The sequence below is a fragment of the Microtus pennsylvanicus genome, chromosome 3 (assembly GCF_037038515.1).
Source record: "Microtus pennsylvanicus isolate mMicPen1 chromosome 3, mMicPen1.hap1, whole genome shotgun sequence".
Classification (NCBI taxonomy): Eukaryota; Metazoa; Chordata; class Mammalia; order Rodentia; family Cricetidae; genus Microtus; species Microtus pennsylvanicus.
The window spans coordinates 76,243,511-76,267,759 of NC_134581.1; the positions used below are offsets into that span (position 1 = coordinate 76,243,511).

The 24,249-nt window shown below is 45.7% G+C and overlaps 1 protein-coding gene across 1 annotated transcript; it reads right to left on the reverse strand.

Annotated features, from left to right (window-relative positions):
* Window positions 1-217: 217 nt before the first annotated feature.
* Window positions 218-19,096, reverse strand: Ift46 (intraflagellar transport 46). The gene is made up of 12 exons (XM_075966131.1): window positions 18,851-19,096; window positions 18,120-18,216; window positions 15,578-15,657; window positions 12,418-12,551; window positions 9,055-9,129; window positions 8,856-8,949; window positions 8,146-8,274; window positions 6,256-6,377; window positions 5,622-5,688; window positions 1,507-1,567; window positions 1,155-1,240; window positions 218-656 (listed from the first exon to the last, which is right to left on the reverse strand). Exons 3-12 carry the CDS (start codon window positions 15,620-15,622, stop codon window positions 561-563), a joined length of 909 nt encoding a protein of 302 aa, XP_075822246.1. The 5' UTR covers window positions 15,623-15,657; window positions 18,120-18,216; window positions 18,851-19,096; the 3' UTR covers window positions 218-560.
* Window positions 19,097-24,249: the final 5,153 nt, after the last annotated feature.

The window sequence follows — 24,249 nt, forward strand, 5'->3', positions numbered from 1 at the left end:
TCTCATACCCCCAACATAAGGAAAGCAGAAGACTGTAAGACTGTAAGAGCAAATATCCAGACTTGTCTTGAGGAAGAGATTCCATTTTTGTGGACTGCTTGGGGAGAAAAGCGAGCAGGTGAAAGGGGGCAGAAGTCAGAAACAGAGAGGCCGGCCTTATCCTGGTCACGCTGGAAATCACCAGGGTAAGGGGGAGTAAGGAGTCAGGAGCCACAGGTGAAAACCAAATATGTATTCTATCACAACCTAACAGAATATTTTGGGTGTAAAATCACTTCCAGCTAACTAAAGGGTGTTTTTGGAAGCTCCACCCCCAACCTGTGTCCCGTGGCTCTCAGAAATCCAGTTTTCCAACTCAAACGCCCACAGCAGTATGGATCCATCCTTCCTTGGGGAAGGTAATCAGGCAGGTGGAAGAAACCCAGTGGCAAATGTGCGCCTGCTCTTGCAGACAGGTGGCAGGTCTCGTGCTGGCCAGGCCCAGCGGTGGAGCAGGCAGCTGTTAAGCTGCCAACAAAGACCATGTCTTCATCTGACTTTGAAGCACAGCCCCAGGAGGCTCAGATGAAGGTCAGTGTCTCTGCATCCCCAGCCTGGGAGGCAGAGTTGGATGGAGGAGTGAATGCTTTCTTGCCTTCAGCGAGAGCTTTAAAATGCTGCAAAAAAGGGGAGAGAACAGTTTGGAATATGCTAGCTGCTATATTTTCACAAGGATGACCACTGTAAAACCCCTTTAGGCTGAATTGATCAAGATGGCACAGGTTGGGAGGCTAAGGCAGGAAGAGCACTGTGAGTTCAAAGTTATACTAAGATTTCCAGGTCAGCCTTGGCTATAGTGAGAAATGTCCCAAAACATGTCCTTAGTCTACTTCCAAACTGATACATTGGGTTTATTTTTGAAAGAGACAGCAATGTACCCACTGCCTTCAAAACAACCCTTGCTCTCTTTCCTTCCTGCTTGCATTCATGCGGCTGCTGGCTTCTGTCCGTGGCTCCTCACGAAGCTCCATCTAACGCCCATCCTCTTTTACTTCCCCCCCAGTCTTCTCAGTTGCTCACTTAGTCATGGGAAAGGCACTGTGACCCTAAATGAGAATACAATCACAGCAGGGCCCTGGACAGGACAGCTTTGGTGACCCGGCTGCCTGTCTCACCTGGGAGTTCTTGAATTCTGAGTAGAGGGAAAAGAGCAGGTGCAGGGACTGAATCCGGCTCTTGTAGAAAGGAATGTCCAGGATGGCTGTAACAGAGAAGAGCTCACAGGGACAGGAGAAACACACTCTGGAACTGGGAGCCCTTCTGTTTAGGATGCCACTCCCCTCCCAAATGGGACATGTTACTTTGAGGTTCCATATTCAGCTCCAACACCACCCTAGAGGGCTGCCAACAGCAAATCTGGCTGCCAGTGATGACTGTAAACCAAGGCACTACTGTGCAGGGATCAGCAAGCCCTTCCAAAGGCCTACAACACAGAGATAGGGCTAGGAAGGACGGGGAGGAGCTTACCACAGATCATGTCAATGTACTCGGCCAGGCTGCAATCGAGCTCAACTGTGGGAAGACTCACCTGGAAGCAACAAAGGATGAACCACAGTCAAAAGGCTCAATAGGGCCTGTAAGCCCAACACCTGGAAGACAACTCACAGAAAATTCTCTAAGAGTTTCAGGATAGCCTGGTCTACATGGTAAGTTTTAGGCTATCTGTAGCTACATTGTGAGACTGTCAAAAGCAAGCAAACAAACAAACCAAAAAAGGGGCTGGAAGCCGGGCAGTGGTGACATACATCTTTAGTCCCAGCACTTGGGAGACAGATGGACCTCTGTGTGTCTGAAACCAGCCTGGTCAACAAAGTGAGTTCCGGGATAGCCAGGGCTACACAGAGAAACCCCGTCTCGGAAAACCAAAAAATAAAAAAGGGACTAGAAAGATGGCTTAACCATTAAGAACATATATTGCTCTTACAAAGGACCCAACAAGTGGGTAAAAAACATTGGCCTTGCAAACCCCATACCCTGAGTTCCACCCTCAGAGGTAAAAAGAGAGAGACCACCCCATAAAGGTTCCTTTGACCTCCACGTGTACAGCAGCATGTTTGCACTCCCCTCACAATTATAATTAATACTGTGAAAATAGCTACACTAGTGGGCAGTCTACAGATCCAATGCAATCCCCATCAAAATCCCAGTGACATTCTTCACAGACCCAGAGAAGACATTTCTAAAATTCATACGGAAACACAAAGACCACAGACAGTCAAAGTAGTCAAAGTAACCTAAATAAAAAGAACACAGCCAGAGGTATCACATCACCTTATCTCAAATTCTACTACAGGGCCATAGTGACATAGAAGCACGGTACCGCCATAAAACAAGACAGTGTAGACCAATGGAGCATGAGAGGACCTACAAACACAGCTATGTACACCTAATTTCTGACAAAGCTGTAAGAAATGCACACTGCAAGAGACAGAGTAGATCCATATTTCTCACCCTGCACAAAAATCAACCCAAATTCATTTTCTTGGAAGTAAAATGTATTTGATTCTAACTCACATCAGATAACAAACACAAGCCAAGATATGACTGCTGATGGGAATGCACACTGTGGGGAGAGATGGACCTGGTGCACTGATTATGGGAATGCACACTGTGGGGAGAGATGGACCTGGTGCACTGATTATGGGAATGCACACTGTGGGGAGAGATGGACCTGGTGCACTGATTATGGGAATGCACACTGTGGGGAGAGATGGACCTGATACACTGATTATGGGAATGCACACTGTGGTGAGTGATGGACCTGATACATTGATTATGGGAATGCACACTGTGGTGAGTGATGGACCTGGTGGGTGCACTGATTATGGGAATGCACACTGTGGGGAGAGATGGACCTGATACATTGATTATGGGAATGCACACTGTGGGGAGAGATGGACCTGGTGCACTGATTATGGGAATGCACACTGTGGGGAGAGATGGACCTGATACATTGATTATGGGAATGCACACTGTGGGGAGAGATGGACCTGGTGCACTGATTATGGGAATGCACACTGTGGGGAGAGATGGACCTGGTGCACTGATTACGGGAATGCACACTGTGGGGAGAGATGGACCTGGTGCACTGATTATGGGAATGCACACTGTGGGGAGAGATGGACCTGATACACTGATTACGGGAATGCACACTGTGGGGAGAGATGGACCTGATACACTGATTATGGGAATGCACACTGTGGGGAGAGATGGACCTGGTGCACTGATTACGGGAATGCACACTGTGGGGAGAGATGGACCTGGTGCACTGATTATGGGAATGCACACTGTGGGGAGAGATGGACCTGATACACTGATTACGGGAATGCACACTGTGGGGAGAGATGGACCTGGTGCACTGATTATGGGAATGCACACTGTGGGGAGAGATGGACCTGATACACTGATTATGGGAATGCACACTGTGGGGAGAGATGGACCTGGTGCACTGATTACGGGAATGTACACTGTGGGGAGAGATGGACCTGGTACACTGATTATGGGAATGCATACTGTGGGGAGAGATGGACCTGATACACTGATTATGGGAATGCACACTGTGGGGAGAGATGGACCTGGTGCACTGATTATGGGAATGCACACTGTGGGGAGAGATGGACCTGATACACTGATTATGGGAATGCACACTGTGGGGAGAGATGGACCTGGTGCACTGATTATGGGAATGCACACTGTGGGGAGTGATGGACCTGGTGCACTGATTATGGGAATGCACACTGTGGAGAGAGATGGACCTGATACACTGATTATGGGAATGCACACTGTGGGGAGAGATGGACCTGATACACTGATTATGGGAATGCACACTGTGGGGAGAGATGGACCTGATACACTGATTACGGAAATGCATACTGTGGGGAGAGATGGACCTGGTGCACTGATTACGGGAATGCACACTGTGGGGAGAGATGGACCTGGTGCACTGATTATGGGAATGTACACTTGCACAGGCACTTTAGATATCAGTATGGAGGTTTCTCAAAACACTTAAAATGGTGCCGGGTGGTAGTGTCCCACACCTTTAATCCCAGCACTCAGGAGTCCAAGGCAGGTGGATCTCTGTGAGTTCGAGGCCAGCCTGGTCTACAGAGTGAGTTCCAGGATAGCCAGGGCTACAAAGAGAAACAATGTCTCGAAAAACAAACAAAGAAACACTAAAAACATAGTGTCCATATATAAGACTCAGCTCTACCACTCCAGGGCACATGCCCAAAGGATGCCTACCTCAGAGACATTCACTAATCAATGCTTATTGCTGCTTTCTCATTCATAATAACAAGGAAATGGTTCAGTCTAGATATCCATCAACTGATGAATGGATAATGAAAATGTGGTACCTATACACAATAGAATTCCATTTACCCATAAAGAAAGATGAAATGAAATTTACAGGAAAATGGAAAGACAAATAACACATGTTCTCTCCTACGCGGCCTCTCGCTTTTAATTTTTGTATGCATGTATTTATGTGGGAGTAAGCGTTGGAAGAGGCTAGGAAACGAGGTACGGCAGTTGAGAAGAGAAAAGTAGGGGTTTAAGGGACAGTGGAAGGGTCACAGAACACAAACGCTATGCAAGTGGAAAGGAGTTCACTGGGAGAGAAGACGTGGGGAAAGGATCAACTACAGGTAAGGATGTATGCAGATGCCACAGTGCAAGCTGCCAGTTTGTATGCTAGTGAGAAAAATGAAAAATGAAGAAAAATTTGGTTCTGCTTGGGTGTGGTGGCTTATGCCTGTAATCCCAGCACTCAGGAGGCTGAAGCAGGAGTACCACGGGTTGGAGGTCAACCTTGGCTACATAGTTAGTTCCAATTTAGGATTCACAGTGAGACCCTGTCTCTGAAACAAACAAACAAAAAAAATCAAAAACAAACCAAACAAAATAAAAGTTTCCTAAATTGTTTTTTCTCTTGCTACAAAAATTACAGAGTACGGGGCACAGATTTAGCTCACTTCTTCACAAAGCACCTGGCTAACATGCAGGAAGCCCTTGGTTCAATCCCCAGGAATAGATGATTAGTAGACAGACAGGCAGGCAGACAATCGATGGAAGGATGGATGGATGGACTGATAAGATATAAACATCTTGGCAATTGTAAATGAGATATCGGCTTCTTACACTAACATAAACAACACCACTAGAGAAAGGGACCTGAAATAATAAAGCAGGTAGCACGTGTTTCCCAGAGCTGCCTGCTCGACAGAATGTCCCAGTAGCATTAGTGCAATACATGGAACCTGGAAACTTTCCAAATGCCCATCACCACAAATTAGAGGACAGTATACAACTCATTTGTAAAAATGGATAAACAAGATATAGAACAGCGTGCATGAATCTCCCATCATGCAGGGAAGAAGAGGGCATAACAGTATGTTTAGAGGGATGATGATACGCCTAGCTCAGTGGTAGAGCACTTGCCTACCATGCATGAGATCCTAGGTTCATAAATATATTTCTATCATGCGTTCCGGTTCCATTTAGAAGCCAGAGTGATAACACAGGAGAGAAAACACTGGGCCCTGGTAGATGCCACACTTACTCCTATCCTTCCCACTCACCTTTCCCAAGAGGTCTTCAAACTCTGGGGACCACTCCTGCATCAGCGTGTCAATGTCAGGCATGGGCCTAAAAGTGGAGAAGTAAATATGAAGACGAATCATTGACCATGACATCAGCTACCTCTAAACCAGTCCTCAACTGGGCACACCGGGGTTTCAGGAGAACCTAGACTGGAAAACCAAATGTACCAGCCAGTTGGTAACGACACTGAGAACGCTCATCTTTGCATCCGCAATCTGTGCCAACAGCCGCCATCTTTCTTATTTCTAATCAAATAAAGCACAGCGGAAGTGTATGTTTTTTGTCTTTGTTTTGTTTTTGTTTTTGTTTTTTTAAGTGGCTGGAGAGACAGCCATGGGTGCTGGGAACTCTTATGTTTTTGGTTGTGAGCCTAGACTTCAATGGCTGAGCCATCTCTCCAGCCCTGAAAGTGTACATTTTTTTAAGGACCTCAGATTGATCCAGTTTACCCCCAGGTTTTCTTAGAAGCAAGGGGTCACAGATAGTGACAGTTACTCTGAACTACAGTGGTGAAGTCATATCTCTGCCATGTGCTGTCGTGCAGGAGGCAGAAGCAGGAAGACTGAGTTGAGGGCCAGCTAAGACCACACAGGGACCTGTAGCTATCATTACCTGGTGTAGTGCACAGTCGCAGGGGGCTTAGAACGGTGTAACTCAGAGATGCTCTCAATCCAGGTGTCAATGGCCTTGGGATTCTTTTCTGCATCTTCCAGGCTCTTTACTTTCATATGTTGCTAGAAAAATAAGAAGAACAATGATATAGATACATTATAATGAAACCCATTATTTTGTATGGTAGCTGTGTTGGTTATTTGAGTGTGTGTGTGTGTGTGTGTGTGGTGTTGTTTTATGTCAACTAGACACAAGCAGAAGTTATCTGAGAAGAGGGAGCGCAGTTGAGGAACTGCCCCCACTAATCTGGCCTGTAGGGAAGTGTGTGGGAATTTTCTTGGTTGATGACTGATGTGGGAGGAACCAGTCCCTACGCAGGTGGGCTTGGGTATATAAGAAAGCAGGCTGAGCAAGACAGGAAGAACAGGCCAGCAAGCAGCACTCTTCCATAGTTCTGCTTCAGTTCCTGCTTCCAGGTTCCGGCCTTGCCTTCCCTCAGTGAATGGGCTGTGACATGGGACATGTAAGTCAAATTAACCCTTTCCTTATTATTAGTCCCTTCCCAATTAACCTTTCCCCAAGTTGTTTTTGGTCATGGTGTTTCTCATAGCAGCAGAAAGTATATTAGGACAGTAATTTAAAACAGCTCATTGAAAAAGTGCTGTTTGCTGGGTCTGATAGCACATAAATTCAATCCCAGCACTTGGGAAGTAGAGATAGGTAGACCTGAGGCCATCCTGCTCTATAGTGAGTTCCAGGCCAGCCAGGGCTATATAGACAGACCCTATCTCAAAAAGCCAAAAGAGAAGAAAAAGTACTGTTAGCTGAGCATAGTGATGTACTCCTGCCAACTACAATCCCAGAACTTGGGAAGTAGAGGCAGGAAGATCAGGAGTTTGAGGCTAGTCTGGACTACCTGAGATCTTGTTTCAAACAGAAAAACAAACTAACAAACAAACAAAAGAACGATGGAACCACGGGAAGGATGCACAGTAAAAGGGAGAGCTGACCACAGTGAAGTGCCGTTTCACAACTGCTAGGATGGCTGGAATTAAAAAGGCCCTCACAAGCCTAAGTTAAGATTCGGAGAAATTTCAATTCTCATTCATTGCTGGTAAGACTGCTACTGGTTCAGAAAACATCTGGCAGTTCTTCAAAACGTTGACCGGTGTAAGTAAATGGCAATGCAACCCTCCTCCTCCACATACATTCAAGAAATTACATATATGCCATACAAAGACTTATACTTGAATATTCTAGCTCCATTATTAACATAAGTGGTAACAACAGAGGAATCTAATAAAATGTGGCGTAAACATAAAAAGAATATTACTCGGTCATAAGAGGAATGAAGTGATCACTAGCGTTTAGGGAGAGAGAACAGCTATAGGGCTTCTTTCTGAAGGATGAAACTTTGTAACTTAGCGAGGAGGGGCTCAGTGCCCTGGCTAGCATAGAGAAGCACTGTATATTGTACAGCAATGATAAGCAGACAACTCCATGAATGCACTGAAAGCCAGCGAACTGTCAAATTTGAAAGGGTGACTCTTGGAGTTAGGGAGATGATTCAGGGGTTAGGAGTTGCTCTTAGAGAGGACCCAGGTTCAATTTCCAGCACCCATATGGCAGTTCACAACCATTTCTAGCTCCAACTCCAGGGGATCCAATGCTCTCTTTTGGCCCCCATGGGTACTGTATCCATGAGATGCACAGATATAAATGCAAGCAAAACCCATATGCATAACCTTCAAATTAAAAAAAGTGTGTGTGACTCTTATGTAAACTATCTCAATAAAGCCATCACTAAAAACCCAGGCTGGCCTGAAGCCACACCCCCTTTTAATAGACAATGGTCAGTGCTGGGCCAGCAGCTCTAGACCAGCAGCTCACCGTGATATTGTGCTGTTTGGAATTCTCTGTTAACCACAGTGAGAGAACAGTAGGGTCCGACTGCTTTGTAGATGGTTCATCTAACACCAAGAGGCCAAGGTGGTCAGGCTTTCCGTCAGGACGCGGCACCTGGTTCAGAGAGAAGTTAGGAGCCCTGAGAGGAAACGGGAGACCCACAGCAGAGCCATGGCTCCTGTTTTCCTTAAGCTGCTGGAAATGACTACTTCCATAGCGAATTTCCAGTCGGGTGTCAGCAGTAAGAAGCATGCCCTTCTATTAAACCAGACGGAGTCCTATCTAGAATGAGCCCACATGATGTATGGAGCATAAATATGGGGCTAATTTCATGGTCATTTAGGGTCAGACACATAACACTGCGTCACATAACCCAGCGAGTGGGATCTGAGACACCACAGTTAAGACTGCTAATGTATTGCCAGGCGCTGGTGGCGCACGCCTTTAATCCCAGCTCTTGGGAAGCAGAGACAGGTGGATCTCTGAGAGTTTGAAACCAGCCTAATTCTAGGACAGCCAAGGCTATGCAAAGAAACCCTGTCTTGAAAAAAAACTAAAACAACAACAACAAAAAGAACTCCAATGCAATGAAGACTATTATGGCAGTCACCTCTCACCAGAGAAATGAGAGGAACTAGAAGTAGGGAGCTGGAAGAAACCCCAGGGGAATCATTTTTAGGATGCACCATCTCTACCTTTAAAAATGCATCAATATCCCCAACAGCTGGGATAAAATCAGGAATGAAAGGTTTCAGTTTGTGGTCCAGATCAATCAGCTGAGGTGTGTACCTACGAGAGACGGTTGAGGGAAGGTGGAAGCAGTTAGAAAATGTCACTTGACTGGGCTAGAGTGCAATGGCTCGGGCAAGGCAGACCCCTTCTGTAAGGTCTTACCGGCTGATGTACTCAAAGAGCTCCTTGATCTCAGCTGACACTGGCAGATGCTCATAGTCTGCAGGATCATAGGCCCTGGGGAAGGAGATACAGGCAGGTCAAAGTGGCCCTCGAGGAGCACAGATGGCAGGGCCCTGGCCAGCCCGTGTGATTTGCACCATAGAGATGTGACCCCAAACCTTCCTTCTGCCCCTGCCTATTTTCCTGGGAGCTTACAAAGAAACTTTGACATTGATTATAATTACCTCTAACTAAAGGAAAAAGCCACAGAAAATCCATGTGATTTTTCTTTTTAATTTTATTTATTTATGTACTTTTTATGGGTAGAAGTTGTCTGCCTGCATGTATGTCTGCATGGCAGAAGAGAATACCAGATCTCATTATAGATAGTTGTCCTCCATGTGGCTGCTGGGGATTGAACTCAGGACCTCTAGGAGAGCAGCCAGTGCTCTTAACCTCTGAGCCATCTCTCTAGCTCTAGTTATTATTTTTTTTTAGTGTGTGTGGGTGTTTTGTCAAGTATGTCTGGACATCACGTTTATACCTTGTATACAGGAGATCAGATTACGTCAGATCCCCTTGGATTGACGTTACAGACTTTTGTGAGGTGCCATGTGAATTCTGGGAATCTAACCCAGGTCCTCTGTAAGAGCAGCCAGTGCTCTTAACCACTGAGCCATCTCTAGGCCCATAACATGACTTTTAAAAGTCTCTGAATGAGCTGGGCGGTGGTGGCACACGCCTTTAATCCCAGCACTTGGCAGGTGGATCTCTATGAGTTCGAGGCCAGCCTGGTCTACAAAGCAGACAGCCAGGGCTACAGAGAAATTCTGTCTCCAAAAACCAAAACAAACAAAGAAAGAAAACAAACGCCTTTTTTTTGGTTTTTTCGAGACAGGGTTTCTCTGTGGCTTTGGAGCCTGTCCTGGAACTAGCTTTGTAGACCAGGCTGGTCTCGAACTCACAGAGATCCGCCTGCCTCTGCCTCCCGAGTGCTGGGATTAAAGGTGTGCGCCACCACCGCCCAGCACAAACGCCTTTCTTAAAGACTTTTTTTTTTTGAAAGCCCATTTTCTTAGAATTGGAGAGAGAAATCCTGGCAGCTGCCAGAAGGAGGGAAAAGAAGAGGGAAAGAGAAGGTCATGCCTTTTGAGTTAGGGCCCAAGAAAGCAGACATAATCAAAATGAAGGTCAGCAAGAGGCTGCAGCGGGGTGGGGGTAAGGGTATGGAGGTAGGAGGGTAGGGATGTGAGGGTGTGGGGTTAGGGATGTGGGAGTGTGGGGTTAGGGATGTGGAGTGTGGGGTTAGGGATGTGGGAGTGTGGGGTCGGGATGGGGGGAGTGTGGGGTAGGGATGTGGGAGGGTGGGGTAAGGATGTGGGAGTGTGGGGTAGGGATGGGAGTGTGTGGGGGTAGGGATGGGGGTGTGTGGGGGTAGGGATGGGGGGAGTGTGGGGTAGGGATGTGGGAGGGTGGGGTAAGGATGTGGGAGTGTGGGGTAGGGATGTGGGAGTGTGGGGTAGGGATGTGGGAGTGTGGGGTAGGGATGGGAGTGTGTGGGGGTAGGGATGGGGGAGTGTGGGTTAGGGATGGGGGAGTGTGGGGGTAGCGATGAGGGGAGTGTGGGGTAGGGATCGGGGAGTGTGAGGGTAGTGATGGAGGTGTCTTTAGACACTAGGTGAGAAAGTGAGAAAGCCCAGCACAAGCAAGCCAGTAGACCAGAGACACAGGAAGGAAGTAAAAGAAAAACTACACTTTTGGGATAGAGTTCAGACAATGGGCAGGTTTCATGCTACATGGCAGAAGCTCTGCAAATGTCAGGGTCTCACTATGTTAGTCTCAAATTTGCATCAATCCTGCCTCCATCTTCTAAATGTTGGGATTATAGGCCTAAACCGCTCTGCCTGGTTCAGAAACTAGCCTTTACTAATGCAGATAGCACTATATACTTAAAAAAATTATTTTCGAGGCTGGAGAGATGGCTCAGTGGTTAAGAGCACTGACTGCTCTTCCAGAGGTCTTGAGTTCAATTCCCAGCAACCACATGATGGCTCACAACCATCTGTAATGAGATCTGGTGCCCTTTTCTGGTGTGTGGGTATACATGGAAGCAGAATGTTATATACATAATAAATAATAAAAAAAAATTCTGTATATGAGAGATTTGCCTACAAATACATCACATTCAGGCATCAGAAGAGGTCATCGGATCACCTGGAACTGGAGACAGATGACTGTGGGCCACCATGTGGGTGCTGAGAAGTGAATCCAGGGCCTCTGCAAGAGCAGCAAGTGCTCTTAACCTCTGAGCCATCTCTGTTGTCCTTGCCCCCCTCCACATCATACACTTCCCTTAATTTTTGACACAGACAAGATCTCTCTACAAATCCCTGGCTCTCCTGGAACTCACTATGTAGACCAGCCTGGCCTTCAACTCACAGAGACTCATAGCCTGCTTCTGCCTCCTGAGTGCCAGGATTAAAGGCGTGCGCCACCACACTTGTCTGCAACTATACTTTCAACAAGTTAAAAAAAAAATGGTTATTTCATCATTTAGTTCACTGGTCATTTTATATACTTAAGTTTTTAATTAATTTTTTGTTAAACTTAACTTTATTTTAAGATGAAGCTTTGCTATGTTGCCCAGGTTGGCCTTAAACTCCTGAATTGAAGAGATCTTGCCTCAGCCTTCCAGGTAGCTGAGATTTCGGATTCATGCCATTACACTTGGTTAGTAACTGTATTTTATATGTTTGTTTTGCAGTTATGGGGACGGAACCCAGGGCCTCACATACACAGGCAAACACATGCCCACTGAGCTATATCCCCAGCGTGAATGGATGGCGTTCCGAATGCATGTTGATTACAGCTTACAGGAGTGGCTCACGATGCACTGTGACTGGATTGCTTCAGCGTAAAATGGTTGTTGTTGCTGTTTACTTAGCGTCACCCAAGGACCTGGCCTCAGTGTGAGGCCCCTGATACTCTTCCCTGCTGTCCAGGAAGGACCTCAGCCTAAGACGGAAACGCTTATGTGCATGTAGTGGACCCCACTAGACCGAAATGCTTGGGCACATGCACAGTGCACTTCTTTCCCAAGGGGGAGCTCCTGGGAGCAGAGGCCATGCTTTAGGTTAACCCGGCATACGTGCTGAGCCCACAATGTTTCAGGTAGTTTAAGGACATCACAGGAGCAGTCGGGGCAGTGCAGCCAGAAAGAAATGAAGACTCACAGTGCCGGGCTCCTGAGATATGAGAAAGCCCTAAGTAGAGGATTTCAAAAGATGCTACAATCTACTCCCAGATAAGTCCTTCCAACTGCCATCTTGAGCGAAATCCCCCTTGGCACAGGTTCCGTCCTACCCTTCCAGAGGTGCTCCATGCTCGTCGTCATCGTCGTCATCGTCAGAATCGGTCTCGGATGAATCGTCCTCATCATCATCATCGTTTTCACTGAAGGCCCGCTGAGGGGTCAGCTGGGAGGGCTTCTTCTTCTCCTGGGCAGGGCAGGTGGGAAACATTTATGTAAAGAGGAATTTAATTCCTGTGCCTGACTCAGCACTGTTCTCATAATGCCCGCAGACCTCTGCCACCTGGTCACTAGAAAAAGAGGCGGCACCATCCCCAGAGGCCCGAGAACCTTCTGCTACGTAGAGCCCCACAGTCTTCAACCATAATTCTCTACTAGAAACAGGGTACAAAGTCTACTCAGCTTATAGCCAGGAGCCTATTACTTGATCTTGGAAGCAATACATAAAATAACCCAGAAGCCTCACTCCCCAAATTTAGGAAAAGGGGGTGGGGCTGGAGAGAGGGCTCAGGAAAAGGAAAACCCATATTCCATTCCCAGAATCCATGACAGGGGATCCTTTTGGAATCTGAGGGCACCTGCACTCACATTCACATGCCCACAGTCCCCCGCACACTCACACATACCCACTCCCCCTCGCACAGACACACACACCGCACACTCATATTTATACATAATTCAGGGTAAAAGAAATCATGGGGGGAAGCTCAGTGACAAAGAGCACAAACTGCTCTCGCAGTGAGCCAGACTTTAGCTCCCAACACCTACAAAAGGCAGCTCACAACCTCCCCTGCCATCATGGCAGCTCAAGGATCTGAGCTCTTCTGACCTGCATGGGTACCCGTACTCATGTGCACAAACACACAAACATACTTAAAAAGATAACAAAAATACAGGAAAAGGGTAACAACTTCAGATTAGTTAGGGAGTAGGAAAAGATGAAGTGGAGGAGACAAACTTTACAGGCTCACAGTCTTCATAAAGATCACAGAGAAACCTAGCATCTAATTTGTAAGAATGCTCGGAGTAAGGGCTGGAAAATATCACATGAATAAAGTAGATAGATGCTCAACCCCGAGCCTGGATTCTCATAAGCAGCTCTGGAGAGTAGGGGCTTCCCATTTTTGTTCAGTGAAACCTCCTTCATGGTGTATCTAGTTTGTCCACAGGACCCTTCCCCTGTGAGCAAGTGTACTGACTACACATTCTAGTTCAGCATGAGCGGCTCCTGTGTTCTCGGCATTATAGCCTAAGTTTCTGTGGTTTCTTCTTTTTTTATCATTATTGTTGCTGGGTTTTTTGTTTTGCTTTGGCTTTTGGTTTATGAGACAGGGTTTCACTGTGTAGCCCTGGCTGGCTGTCCTGGACCTTGCTCTGTAGATTACGTTGGCCTTGAACTCAAGAGATCCACCTGCTGGGATTAAAGACACGGGCCCACCTGCCAACAGCCTACATTTTTGAGTTTCTGGCTGGCTATGTTCCATCCTACACTCTCAGGTCTGTAAGAAAGGGTCTGGTGGTGTCTTCACTTGCAGAGACAGTTGAGACAGGTTCATATCTTTGTCTCTGTGGCCTGTAGCCTGTAGCATGCCCTCCCTTAGGACCTGACAGGTGACCGACTAGCCTCCTTTTAAAGTAGCTTCTTAGGGTCTGGGAGATGGCTCAGCGATTAAGAGTGTAGTTAAGGGGCTGGAGAGATGGCTCAGAAGTTAAGAGAACTTCCTGTTCTTCCAGAGGTCCTGAGTTCAATTCCCAGCAACCACACAGTGGCTCACAACCATCTATAATGAGATCTGGTGCCCTCTTCTGGCATGCAGGTATGCATGCAGGTAGAATACTATATACATAATAAACAAATAAGGATCTGGGTTCAATTCCTAGCACCCACATGGCAGCTCACAACCATCTATAATTCCAGTTTCAGGGGATGCAATGTCTTCTTCTAGCCTCCATGGGCACAAGGTACACATATGGTGCATAGAAACATATGCAGGCAAGGTGGGCAGTGACGCATGCCTTTAATCCTGTACTCCAGAGACACAGCCAGGCAGATCTCTGTGAGTTCGAGGCAAGCCTGGTCTACAGAGTGAGTTCCAGAACAGTGAAGGCTACACAAAGAAACCCTGCCTTGAAAAACAAAAAAAAAAACAAAAAAAAACAAACAAAAAAAAAACAAAAAAAAAAACAATATATGAAGGCAAAACACCTATATGAATAAAATAAAAATGAATAAACAAATGGTAAAAGTAACTTTTAAGGTTATAGAGTGAGTTCCAAACAGCCAGGGCTACACAGAGAAATCCTGTCTCCAAAAAACAAACAAATAAAAAAAAATTATACACATACACACACACACAAACACACAAGTTCTGAGGTAGTACCGCTGAGATTCTGGAAGTGAATTAGGAATCTGTATTTTTATGTTTCACTATTTTATTACATATGTATGGGTGTTTGCCTGTAGGTATGTCAATGTACAACCTTCATGTCTGTTGCCCAGAGTGGCCAGAGAGAGCATAGATTCCCTGGAACTGGAGTTACAGAAGGTTATGAGCTGCCATCTGGGGGCTGGGACTCTTTCTCTAAGAGCAACCAGTGCTCTTAACTGCTGGGACATTTACATTTCTCTAGACAAGAAATGAACACACACACACACACATTCTTGTTTTGTTTTGAGAGAATTTCTCTATGTAGCCCTGGCTGTCCTGGAACTCTCTCTAGACCAGGCTGGCCTCAAACTCAGAGATCTGCCTGCATCAGCCCCCCAGTGCTGGGATTAAAGGTGTGCGCTACTGCCGCCTGGCTGGAATCTGTATTTTTAAGAGCAAGTATCCTGGTTGATTTTTATAATCAATAAGCTCTGAAACACGGTCCCATTTTAGATGAAGCTGCCCACTACGAGCCAGCTGTAGGGGCTGGAGAGATGGCTCAGCCAGCAGTTAAGAACACTGGCTGCTCTTCCAGAGGACCCGGGTTCAATTCCCAGCACCCACATGGCAGCTCATGGCTGTCTGTGACTCCAGTTCCAGGGTTTCTGACATCATCATAGAGACATACATAAACAGCTAGCTGTAGTCTGTGTGAGGAAAGGGCTCAGCAGTAAACGTGAAGCCATGAGGTCAATGCTCGGGGAACGTTTCCTGCTGACTCGGTGTCATCTCACATCAACTGCACCGAGCCCAAACCCTGAAGACACTGTCGGCTATACTGCACCTTGTCGTTTTCCTCTTCGTACTCATCGCTGCTGTTGTCAGCCATCGTCTCCTTAGGAAGACCCGCAGAAACCGGGGGACCTTAGGGGAAGAGTTTTTCATTAGTGCTTAAATGACTGTTTCTTCTTTCTCTTTTTGCTTTTTTCTTTGTTTCTTTTTTCAAGAGAGGATTTCTCGGTGTAGCCCTAGCTGTCCTAGAACTCACTTTGTAGATCAGGCTGTCCTGAAACTCAGAGATCCACCTGTCTCTGCCTCCCAAGTGCTGGGATTAAAGACATGAGCCATGGGGGCAGGAGAAGTGGCGCAGAGGTTAAAAACACAATCTGCTCTTCCAGAGGTCCTGAATTCAATTTCCAGCAACCACGTAGTGGCTCACAGCTATCTGTAATGAGATCTGGTGCCCTCTTCTGGCCTGCAGGAATACATGCAGGTAGAACCTGTATACAGAATAAATAAATCTTAAACAAAGGGAAAAAAAGTATAATCAGATTTAAACATAACCAGCATGAAAACATATTAGATGAATTCTAAGTCAAATACATGCAGATTAACACTTTTTGACTTATTAAATTACCCAGCTGAAAACGAGTCCACAGCTGGCAAGAGCTCCATTTGTTCAAGTCACTGGGCATGGTAGTGTACAGTACTCAGGAGACTAAGACAGAAGGGTATCTCAAATCCAAGGCCAGCTTGAGCTACATAATGAGTACGGGGTTAGCCTAGGCTCCACTGAATAAAACCCTAATTTGAAATAAACACATAAAATCCAAACATGATGGAGAAAAAAAAAACCTAGTGACTAAGTAATACTCAACATGCTCACTTCTGCAGCACATATACTAAAATTTAGCCGGGCATGGTGGCGCACGCCTTCAATCCCAGCACTCAGGAATCAAAGGCAGCAGATGTCTGAGGTCAAGACCAGCCTGGTCTGCAAAGCGAGTTCCAGGACAGCCAGGGCTGTTACACAGAGAAACCCTGTCTTAAAAAGCCAAAAACAACAACAACACAACAACAAAAAAAAGGGTATAAGCTCTCAGCTTCTCCTACTGCCAATTATCATGAACTCCAGTCCCCTGAAACTGTAAGCCTCAAATAAACTCTTCCATAAGTTGTTTCTGCCACGTTGTCTTATTACAGCAACAGAAAAGTAACTAAGACAGTGGTGACAGTTATTACATAAAGCCATGTAACTTTACAAATAAAGTGGCCAAAATAGTATTCTATACCATGTACACTTTATCACAATAAGCACTGAGCTGGGGATCACACTGGTTTGGTTTATTGTGGTAAAATATACATGGGTGTGATCCCCAACTCTGGACTCAAACCTGAGCAAGCCTAGTGATTCCTGAATGGCAGTCTATCTTGCAGTGGCGCCAGGTCTCTATTCACGCCACAGTCCAAACCGTCAGCACCTCAACTCAGCCGCTACCACGGTGCCTCCCTCACTGCCTTGTTTCCGTCTCTGAACGCTCCAATAAACTCTACACGGAACAGCAACCCAGCCTCTGAAACTCTGCTTTCTGCTTGTGACGCCTCCTTCCTGATCAGACCATACATACCCCCTCCCCTGCTCTTTCCTTGTGAGCCTTCCCTGGCCACAAATCACTCTCACCCATCACCATTCCATAGCAGCAAACACTCTGCCTACATCAGTGCGTACACGGTATCTGTAATAATGACTGCTAACTCACTGGTCATCCGTCTTCTAAAATTACAAGCAGCAGGATGGCAGAGACGTGTCTTTTGTTCGCCATTGTATTACCCAGCGCGAACATGGCACATAGCAAGCATTCAAAAATGTCAGGCGAGCTGGGTGTGGTGGTGGCACATGCCTTTTTTTCTCAGCAGTGGGGAGGCAGAGGCAGGCAGATCTGAGTTGGAGGTAGGTGAATAAATGAATGGTGTCAAGACCTCTGATAAAACTGATGCAATTACGGCTGGGGTGGCAGATTAAGGGAAGGCTACCGCACATCTTAAAGAGTTAAAAACAAAACACAGCAGTGAACAGGCTGGAGAGAAGACTCAGTAGTTAAGAGCACTGGGTGATCTTCCACAAGGACCAGAGTTCAATTCCCAGCACCCACACGGCAGCTCAGAATCATTTGTAACCCCAGTTCAAGGGGATCCAATGCCCTCTTCTAGCCTCTGAGAGCACCAGGCACGCAGGTGGTACACAGACAAGCATGCAGGCAAAAAAACAAAACAAAGAGAAAAAAAAACCCACTCATACACATAGAATTTTTTAAATAATAATTAAAGCAAAACGAAACACAGTGAACCTGGGGTAGAATCTACAGAGTGGTGACATGGAGCGGACAGTGATGGAGGATAGAGCTTGCACTGGAAAATGCTGCAATCCGGTGAACTGGTATTTTCCCTCAACTAGTGAGGAAACGAAATCAGCAGCAAGTGCTTGACTCTCAGAGTTAACGCTTACGATACGATCTAGAAGCTTACCGAATACAAACATGAACGCAATCTGTGCTAGCGTTTTGAAAACCACCTCCCTTCTTGTCTCTCTTTTCTTCTTTTCTTACCTTGATGTCCGGGTGTTGGAGTGCTACTACTGGCGACCTCTTCCGAGTCGTTAATCTCTAGACGCTCATCGTAAGTCTGGTTCTCAACAATTTTGGTCTAAGCAAAAGGAGGTATGTTACATAGATAGCTCCTACCCTGAGATGTACATTCAGGGCTCCGCGAAGAGATGCGTTCACCCCCCACACACACACCCCCAAACTTTCCCCAAAGGAAAACTTCCTGACTCCAGAGCAAGCAGCTAACCAGCTCCAACCCTTATTTAGCTAGCACTGGCTTGAGCCGAGAGAACTGCGGAAGAAAAAAGACATCCAATCTTTTCCAGGAGCGAACCAAAAGCTGCATATAAGATACACTCAAGGGAAGCACAGCATGCATAGGTAGACTGAGATCGTCTCAGGTTTGGTCAGTTTTCCCACAGCTATTAAGGCTCCTGGCCGGGGAGGGGGGGGTGATAAAAACGGGACTGGACTATAGGGGTGCTAGAGTCCAGACAGGGTTCAGACTTTGGGTCACCTCTGGGCCGAGAAGGGAAGGATGGTCCTGAGAAAAGGCGGACTGCAGTCTCGGCCCCATCTACTAATCCCCAAAGCATCGCCTCTATCACTTCCATCCGTTTTGAAGACAGGATCTCATTTGTTTGTCCAAGAGACAAGGATCCAGGGTAGTTGGTTGGGCGCGGAGTGCGGAAAAAACGGTGGTAACGGGGTCTCCTGGCGAAAGCACCAATTACCTGTAGCCCCTCTGGATCCGTTTCCTCTATTTGGAAAGAACCCCAGCCTAGGACTGGGGTCTCACTCTCCGGCCAGGCCACTTCAGGGATCCCTAAGTGCAGCAAGCCCTATCGTCAGTCTCTAGGCAAAAAGATAAATAAATAAAATAACACAGAGCGAGACCGAGAAAGAAAAATCGCGAGACCTTTTGCACCGCCCATCCACCCCCACCCCACCCCACCCCTTCGCCGGTGACGGGACGCGGCACTGGGATAGAGCGGCCCGCCGCTCTAGGGGCCAAGCAGTCGACTTGTCTATGGTTTCCACAACTGAGTCGATTGTGACATCTAGTGGCCAAAGGTGGTAGGACAGGCTGTTGGATTTTCTTCCAACTAGAATTTGTCATCTCAAAGACAAGGCTCATTTGTCATGCAGTTTCTCCCAGATAAGCCTAATCAGAATATAGTTAGAAAAGTCCAAGCATGTTTAAAAGTCCTTTTATAGCAATTCTATGATATGCTAGCCTTTCCCCTCACGGTGTCCTATGTCACATGGGCATTCTTTATTCTTCCTTTAGCTGAGATTAGGATTTAACTGTTTCCTCTGCTTCTATTTGCTGAACAAAACTACGAGCCAGGCAAAGTACTGGTAACCCCAGCACTTGGGAGGGGGAGGCAGGAGGAGTAGAAGTTCCAGATCAGCTTCAAACTTGGTGAGTTTGAAGCCAGTCTGGGATACTGTGGTCTTGTCTCAAAACAATAAAATACTGTGATTAAAAAATAAAAATAAAAACACTTCATTTTGCTGAGCAGTGGTGTAATCCCAGCACTGGGAAGGCAGAGGCAGAGGCAGGTGAATTTCTGAGTTCAAGGCTAGCCTGATCTACAAAACGAGTTCCAGAATAACCACGGTTGCACACAGAGAAAGCCTCCCTCGGAAGTCTCAAAAAGCAAAACAAAACAACAAAAACCCAACAACAACAACAAAAAAGGGGGGGATCAGGAGGAGAAAGAAAGAAAAACTATCTTCAGAACTGCCCATACCTGTAATCCCAATTCAGGAGATTGAAACAGGAGGACCTCCTTGTTAGGGTTAGCCTGGGCCACACAGGGAAACTTTGTCTAAATAAATAAAAAGAAAACTGGGGGTGGGGGTGAGAAAAAAGACACACTTCTTTAAAATAAGATCGCTACTTAAGAATTGCACAGATTTTTTTTTAAATCATTTATTTATTTATTATACATACAATATTCTGTCTGTGTATATGTCTGCAGGCCAGAAGAGGGCACCAGACCTCATTACAGATGGTTGTGAGCCACCATGTGGTTGCTGGGAATTGAACTCAGGACCTTTGGAAGAGCAGCCAATGCTCTTAACCACTGAGCCATCTCTCCAGCCCAAGAATTGCACAGATTTATGAGACATTGTGTGTTGTTTCCATACACAAATACACTGAATAATATTTAATTCATAGCATTTCTAGTTCTTCCACCATTGTCTTTCCTGTTTGAGACAAGGGTTCACGATGCAACTCTGGCTGGCTCAGAGCTAACTATATAGAGTAGGCTGGCCTCAGACCCATAGTCCCCCTTCCACTTCTCCAGTTTGTGCCACCAACAGTCCTCATTTCTTCCTTTCTTCTTTCCTTTAGTTTGTTTTTATATAATTTTATGTGCATTGGTGTTTTGCTTGCATGTAAGTTTGTGTGAGGGTACAGTTGTGAGCTTCCATGTGGGGGTGCTGGGGATTGAACCTGGGTCCTTTGGAAGAGCTGCTGGTACTCTTAACCACTGAGCCATCTTTCCAGCCCATTTTTGTTGTTTTGTTTTGTTTTGTTTTAAACTTAATTTGAAAGACCCTCAACGAGGAGGACCTCTTTTCGGGAGGAGACCTCCCCAACGCCAAGGAACAGGCCGAGACTGCACGGATGCAAATCGCAAGAGGTTTATTGAGTAGACACAGGTACCTGTGGGCAGCAAGATCTCTCGGAAGATTTGCGCACCTGCCAACTGGAGGGCGGGCTTTTTATAGGGAAGAGCAAAAAGCAAGTTTACAGAAGCAAAAGCGTGGTTATCGGAATGCGGCCGGGGGCATGAATGGTTTCCTCTCTCAGCATGGATGCCTGGCAACAATCATCCTGTTCCTATCTTATAGCTAACCTGCTTTGTTGATGTCCTATCTTATTGACATCTTGCCTTGCAGTCTTCCTATCTCTATCTCATAGATATCCTGCTCTCTCAAGCACATGGGATGTTCTTACGGGAGCAGGCTGGCTGCTGATTCGGAGAATTTTTTTAAAAGCAAACAGGACGTTCCCCCGGGAGCATGCTAGCTACGGGTTTTGAGGAGGGGGTCTGTAGGGTCTTTCAAATTTTATGTGCATTGGTGTGAAGGTGTCAGATTCCCTGGAACTGGAATTACAGACAGGTGTGAGCTGCCATGTGGGTGCTGGAAATTGAACCCAAGTCCTCTGGAAGAGCAGTCAGCGCTGTTAACCACTGAGCCATCTCTCCAGCCCCCTTGTTTTGTTTTTGAAGACAGGGTTTCTCCTTGTAGCCCTGATTGTCCTGAGACTGACTCTGTAGACCAGGCTAGTCTGGAAGTCAGAGATCTACCTGCCAGTGCCTCCAAACCAGTTCCAGTTCTCATTTCTTTGTGATTAAAAAAAAATCTATATCTATTTATCTATATCTATCTCTCTCTATATATATATCATGGTCCTTTCTGCTAACCTTTTCATAAATATATACTAAACTCTATTGTGTTTTTATGGTCAACTTTTCTGTACAACAGAACAGCGAATCATATTTCCTTTTCTTTTTTTACTTTTATCTTTTATTTATGAAGTGGTTTTCTAATTTAAAAAAAGCATTTATTTACTTTTATGTGTATGGGTATGAATGTATGTTTATGTACCACCTGCATGTCTGGTACCCTCAGGGTCAAGAAAAGGGCATCAGTTCTCTTGGAACTGGAATTATGGATGGCTGTGAACTGCCCTGTGGGTATTGGGAATTGAATCCCAGACCTCTGGAAAAGCAACTGGTCCTCTTAAACTGATGAGCCATCTCTCCAGTTGGACTTTAAACTCTTTATTCTCCTGCCTCCACCTCCCAAGCGCTGAGATCACAAGTGTGTGTCATCATGTCTGGCTTTTTGTTTGATTTTTTTTTTTAAATTTTACAGAATGTTCCGGGAGTGGTGGTGCACACCTTTATTCCCAGTACTCAGTAGGCAGAGGCAGGCAGATCTCTGAGTTCAGGGCCAGCCTGGTTTAAAGAAAGGTTTCCAGGACAGCCAAGGCTACACAGAGAAACCCCGTCTCAGAAAAAAAAATTTTTTTTCACAGAATGTTCTCTAGCTCCATTCATTTTGTTTGTGGCAGATGACTTGTCTCCTGTGTGTCTCTGTGTCTGTGTCTGTGTGTGTGTGTGTGTCTGTGCCTGTGTGTGTGTCTGTGTGTGTGTCTGTATGTGTGTTTGTGTGTGTGTGTCTGTGTGTCTGTGTGTGTACATATTATATATTTTTCTTTTCATTCAGTTAATGGACACAGGTTGATTCTATTTTTTAGCTACTAACTAGCACACACCTCTTTTGCTGCTTGAAGTTAAACACGGGATTCCCTGTAATCTTAACACTTAGTATGTGAAGGCAGGCAATAGATTTCTGTGAGCTCAAGGCCAGCCTCATCTACACAATGAGTTGTAGCCAGGTATATGAAGTAAAACTGCCTCCAAAAAACTGTTTTTGGTGGAATTGTGATGTTTTTGTTTTGTTTTTATGACATGTTAGTGTCCATATTAATAAGTACATATTTTTTAATGATTTACTTATTTCTTTATTATGTATGTAGTGTTGGCCTCAGAGCTCATCACAGATGGTTGTGAGCCACCGTGTGGTTACTGGGAATTGAACTCAGGACCTCTGGAAGAACAGGCAGTGCTCCCAACCTCTGAGACATCCCTCCAGCCCCATTTTTTTTAGACTTCTTTCTTTCTTTCTTTCTTTCTTTCTTTCTTTCTTTCTTTCTTTGTTTACAGTGTTCTGCCTGTATGTCTGCCTGCAGGCCACAAGAGGGCACCAGATCTCATTATGAATGGTTGTGAACCACCCTATTATGGTTGCTGGGAATTGAACTGAGGACCTCTGGGAGAGCAGCCTGTGCTCTTAACCGCCGAGCCAACTCTCCAGCCCAATAAGTGCATATTGTTGAAAATTACTGGGCTGGAGAGATGGTTCGGCGGTTAAGAGCACTGGCTGATTTTCCAGAGGTCCTGAGTTCAATTCCCAGCAACCATGGGAATTGTGAACGGGGGAGCTCACAATCATCCATAATGATATCTGGTGCCCTCTTCTGGCCTGCAGGCAGACATGCAGGTAAAATACTGTATACATGATAAATAAATTAAAAAATCTAAAAAAATACTATGGCAGATTTAGCTATTTTTTATTTTATTTATTTATTTATTTATTGTTTCTTGAGACATGGTTTCTCGGTGTAGCTTTGAAGCCCATCCTGGAACTAGCTCTTGTAGCCCAGGCTGGCCTCGTACTCACAGAGATTCACCTGCCTCTGCCTCCCGAGTGCTGGGATTAAAGATGTGCACCAGATTTAGTTAAAGATATGCAAGACTAATTTATTTTATATTACCTAATTTAATGAATTTATGAAATAAGTATTACCACCAATTTAAAGAGTAATAACTGATACTTATAGAGGTATAGTAACTTAACTAATCACTCAGAAGGAAAAGCAAGAAAAGAAAGGAAAAGAAAAAAAATAATCACTCAGTAAGTACTGCAAAGGGGTCAAACACAGGTCAATCTGATTCCTGTTCTGCTTTAGCTCATTATGTTATAGGGCCTCTAAGGCTCTCCTTGCCAAGGATCCTTGTGAACATACATTTTCTTTTCTTTTCTTTTCTTTCTTTCTTTCTTTCTTTTTTTTTTTTTCGAGACAGGGTTTCTTTGTATAACAACGGTGGCTTTCCTGGAACTTGCTTTGTAGACCAGGCTGGGTTTGAACTCACTGAGATCCACCCACCTCTGCCTCCTGGAGGCTGGGCTTAAAGGCGTGCGCCACCAAGCCAGGCTCATACATTTTCTTTTCTTTCGTTTTTGAGGGTTGGTGGATAGGGCAACCAAATCTGCGAAATTGATCTTCTGCAAGAGCAAAGCAGGATGTTAACTGCTAAGCCATCTGTCAGGAGGCTAACACAAAACACAAACTCTCCCTTCTGAAGTGTACAGCTCAGAACTGGAGAGATGGCTCAGCCGTTATAAGCATGTTGCTCTTCCAGAGGACCCTGGTTGGATTCCCAGCACCGGCATCAGGCAGCTCCTGTATTCATAAGCACATACCAGTATAGAGACACGCATATGCATGATTTAAAATCAAAATGAAGTTGGGTGGTGGTGA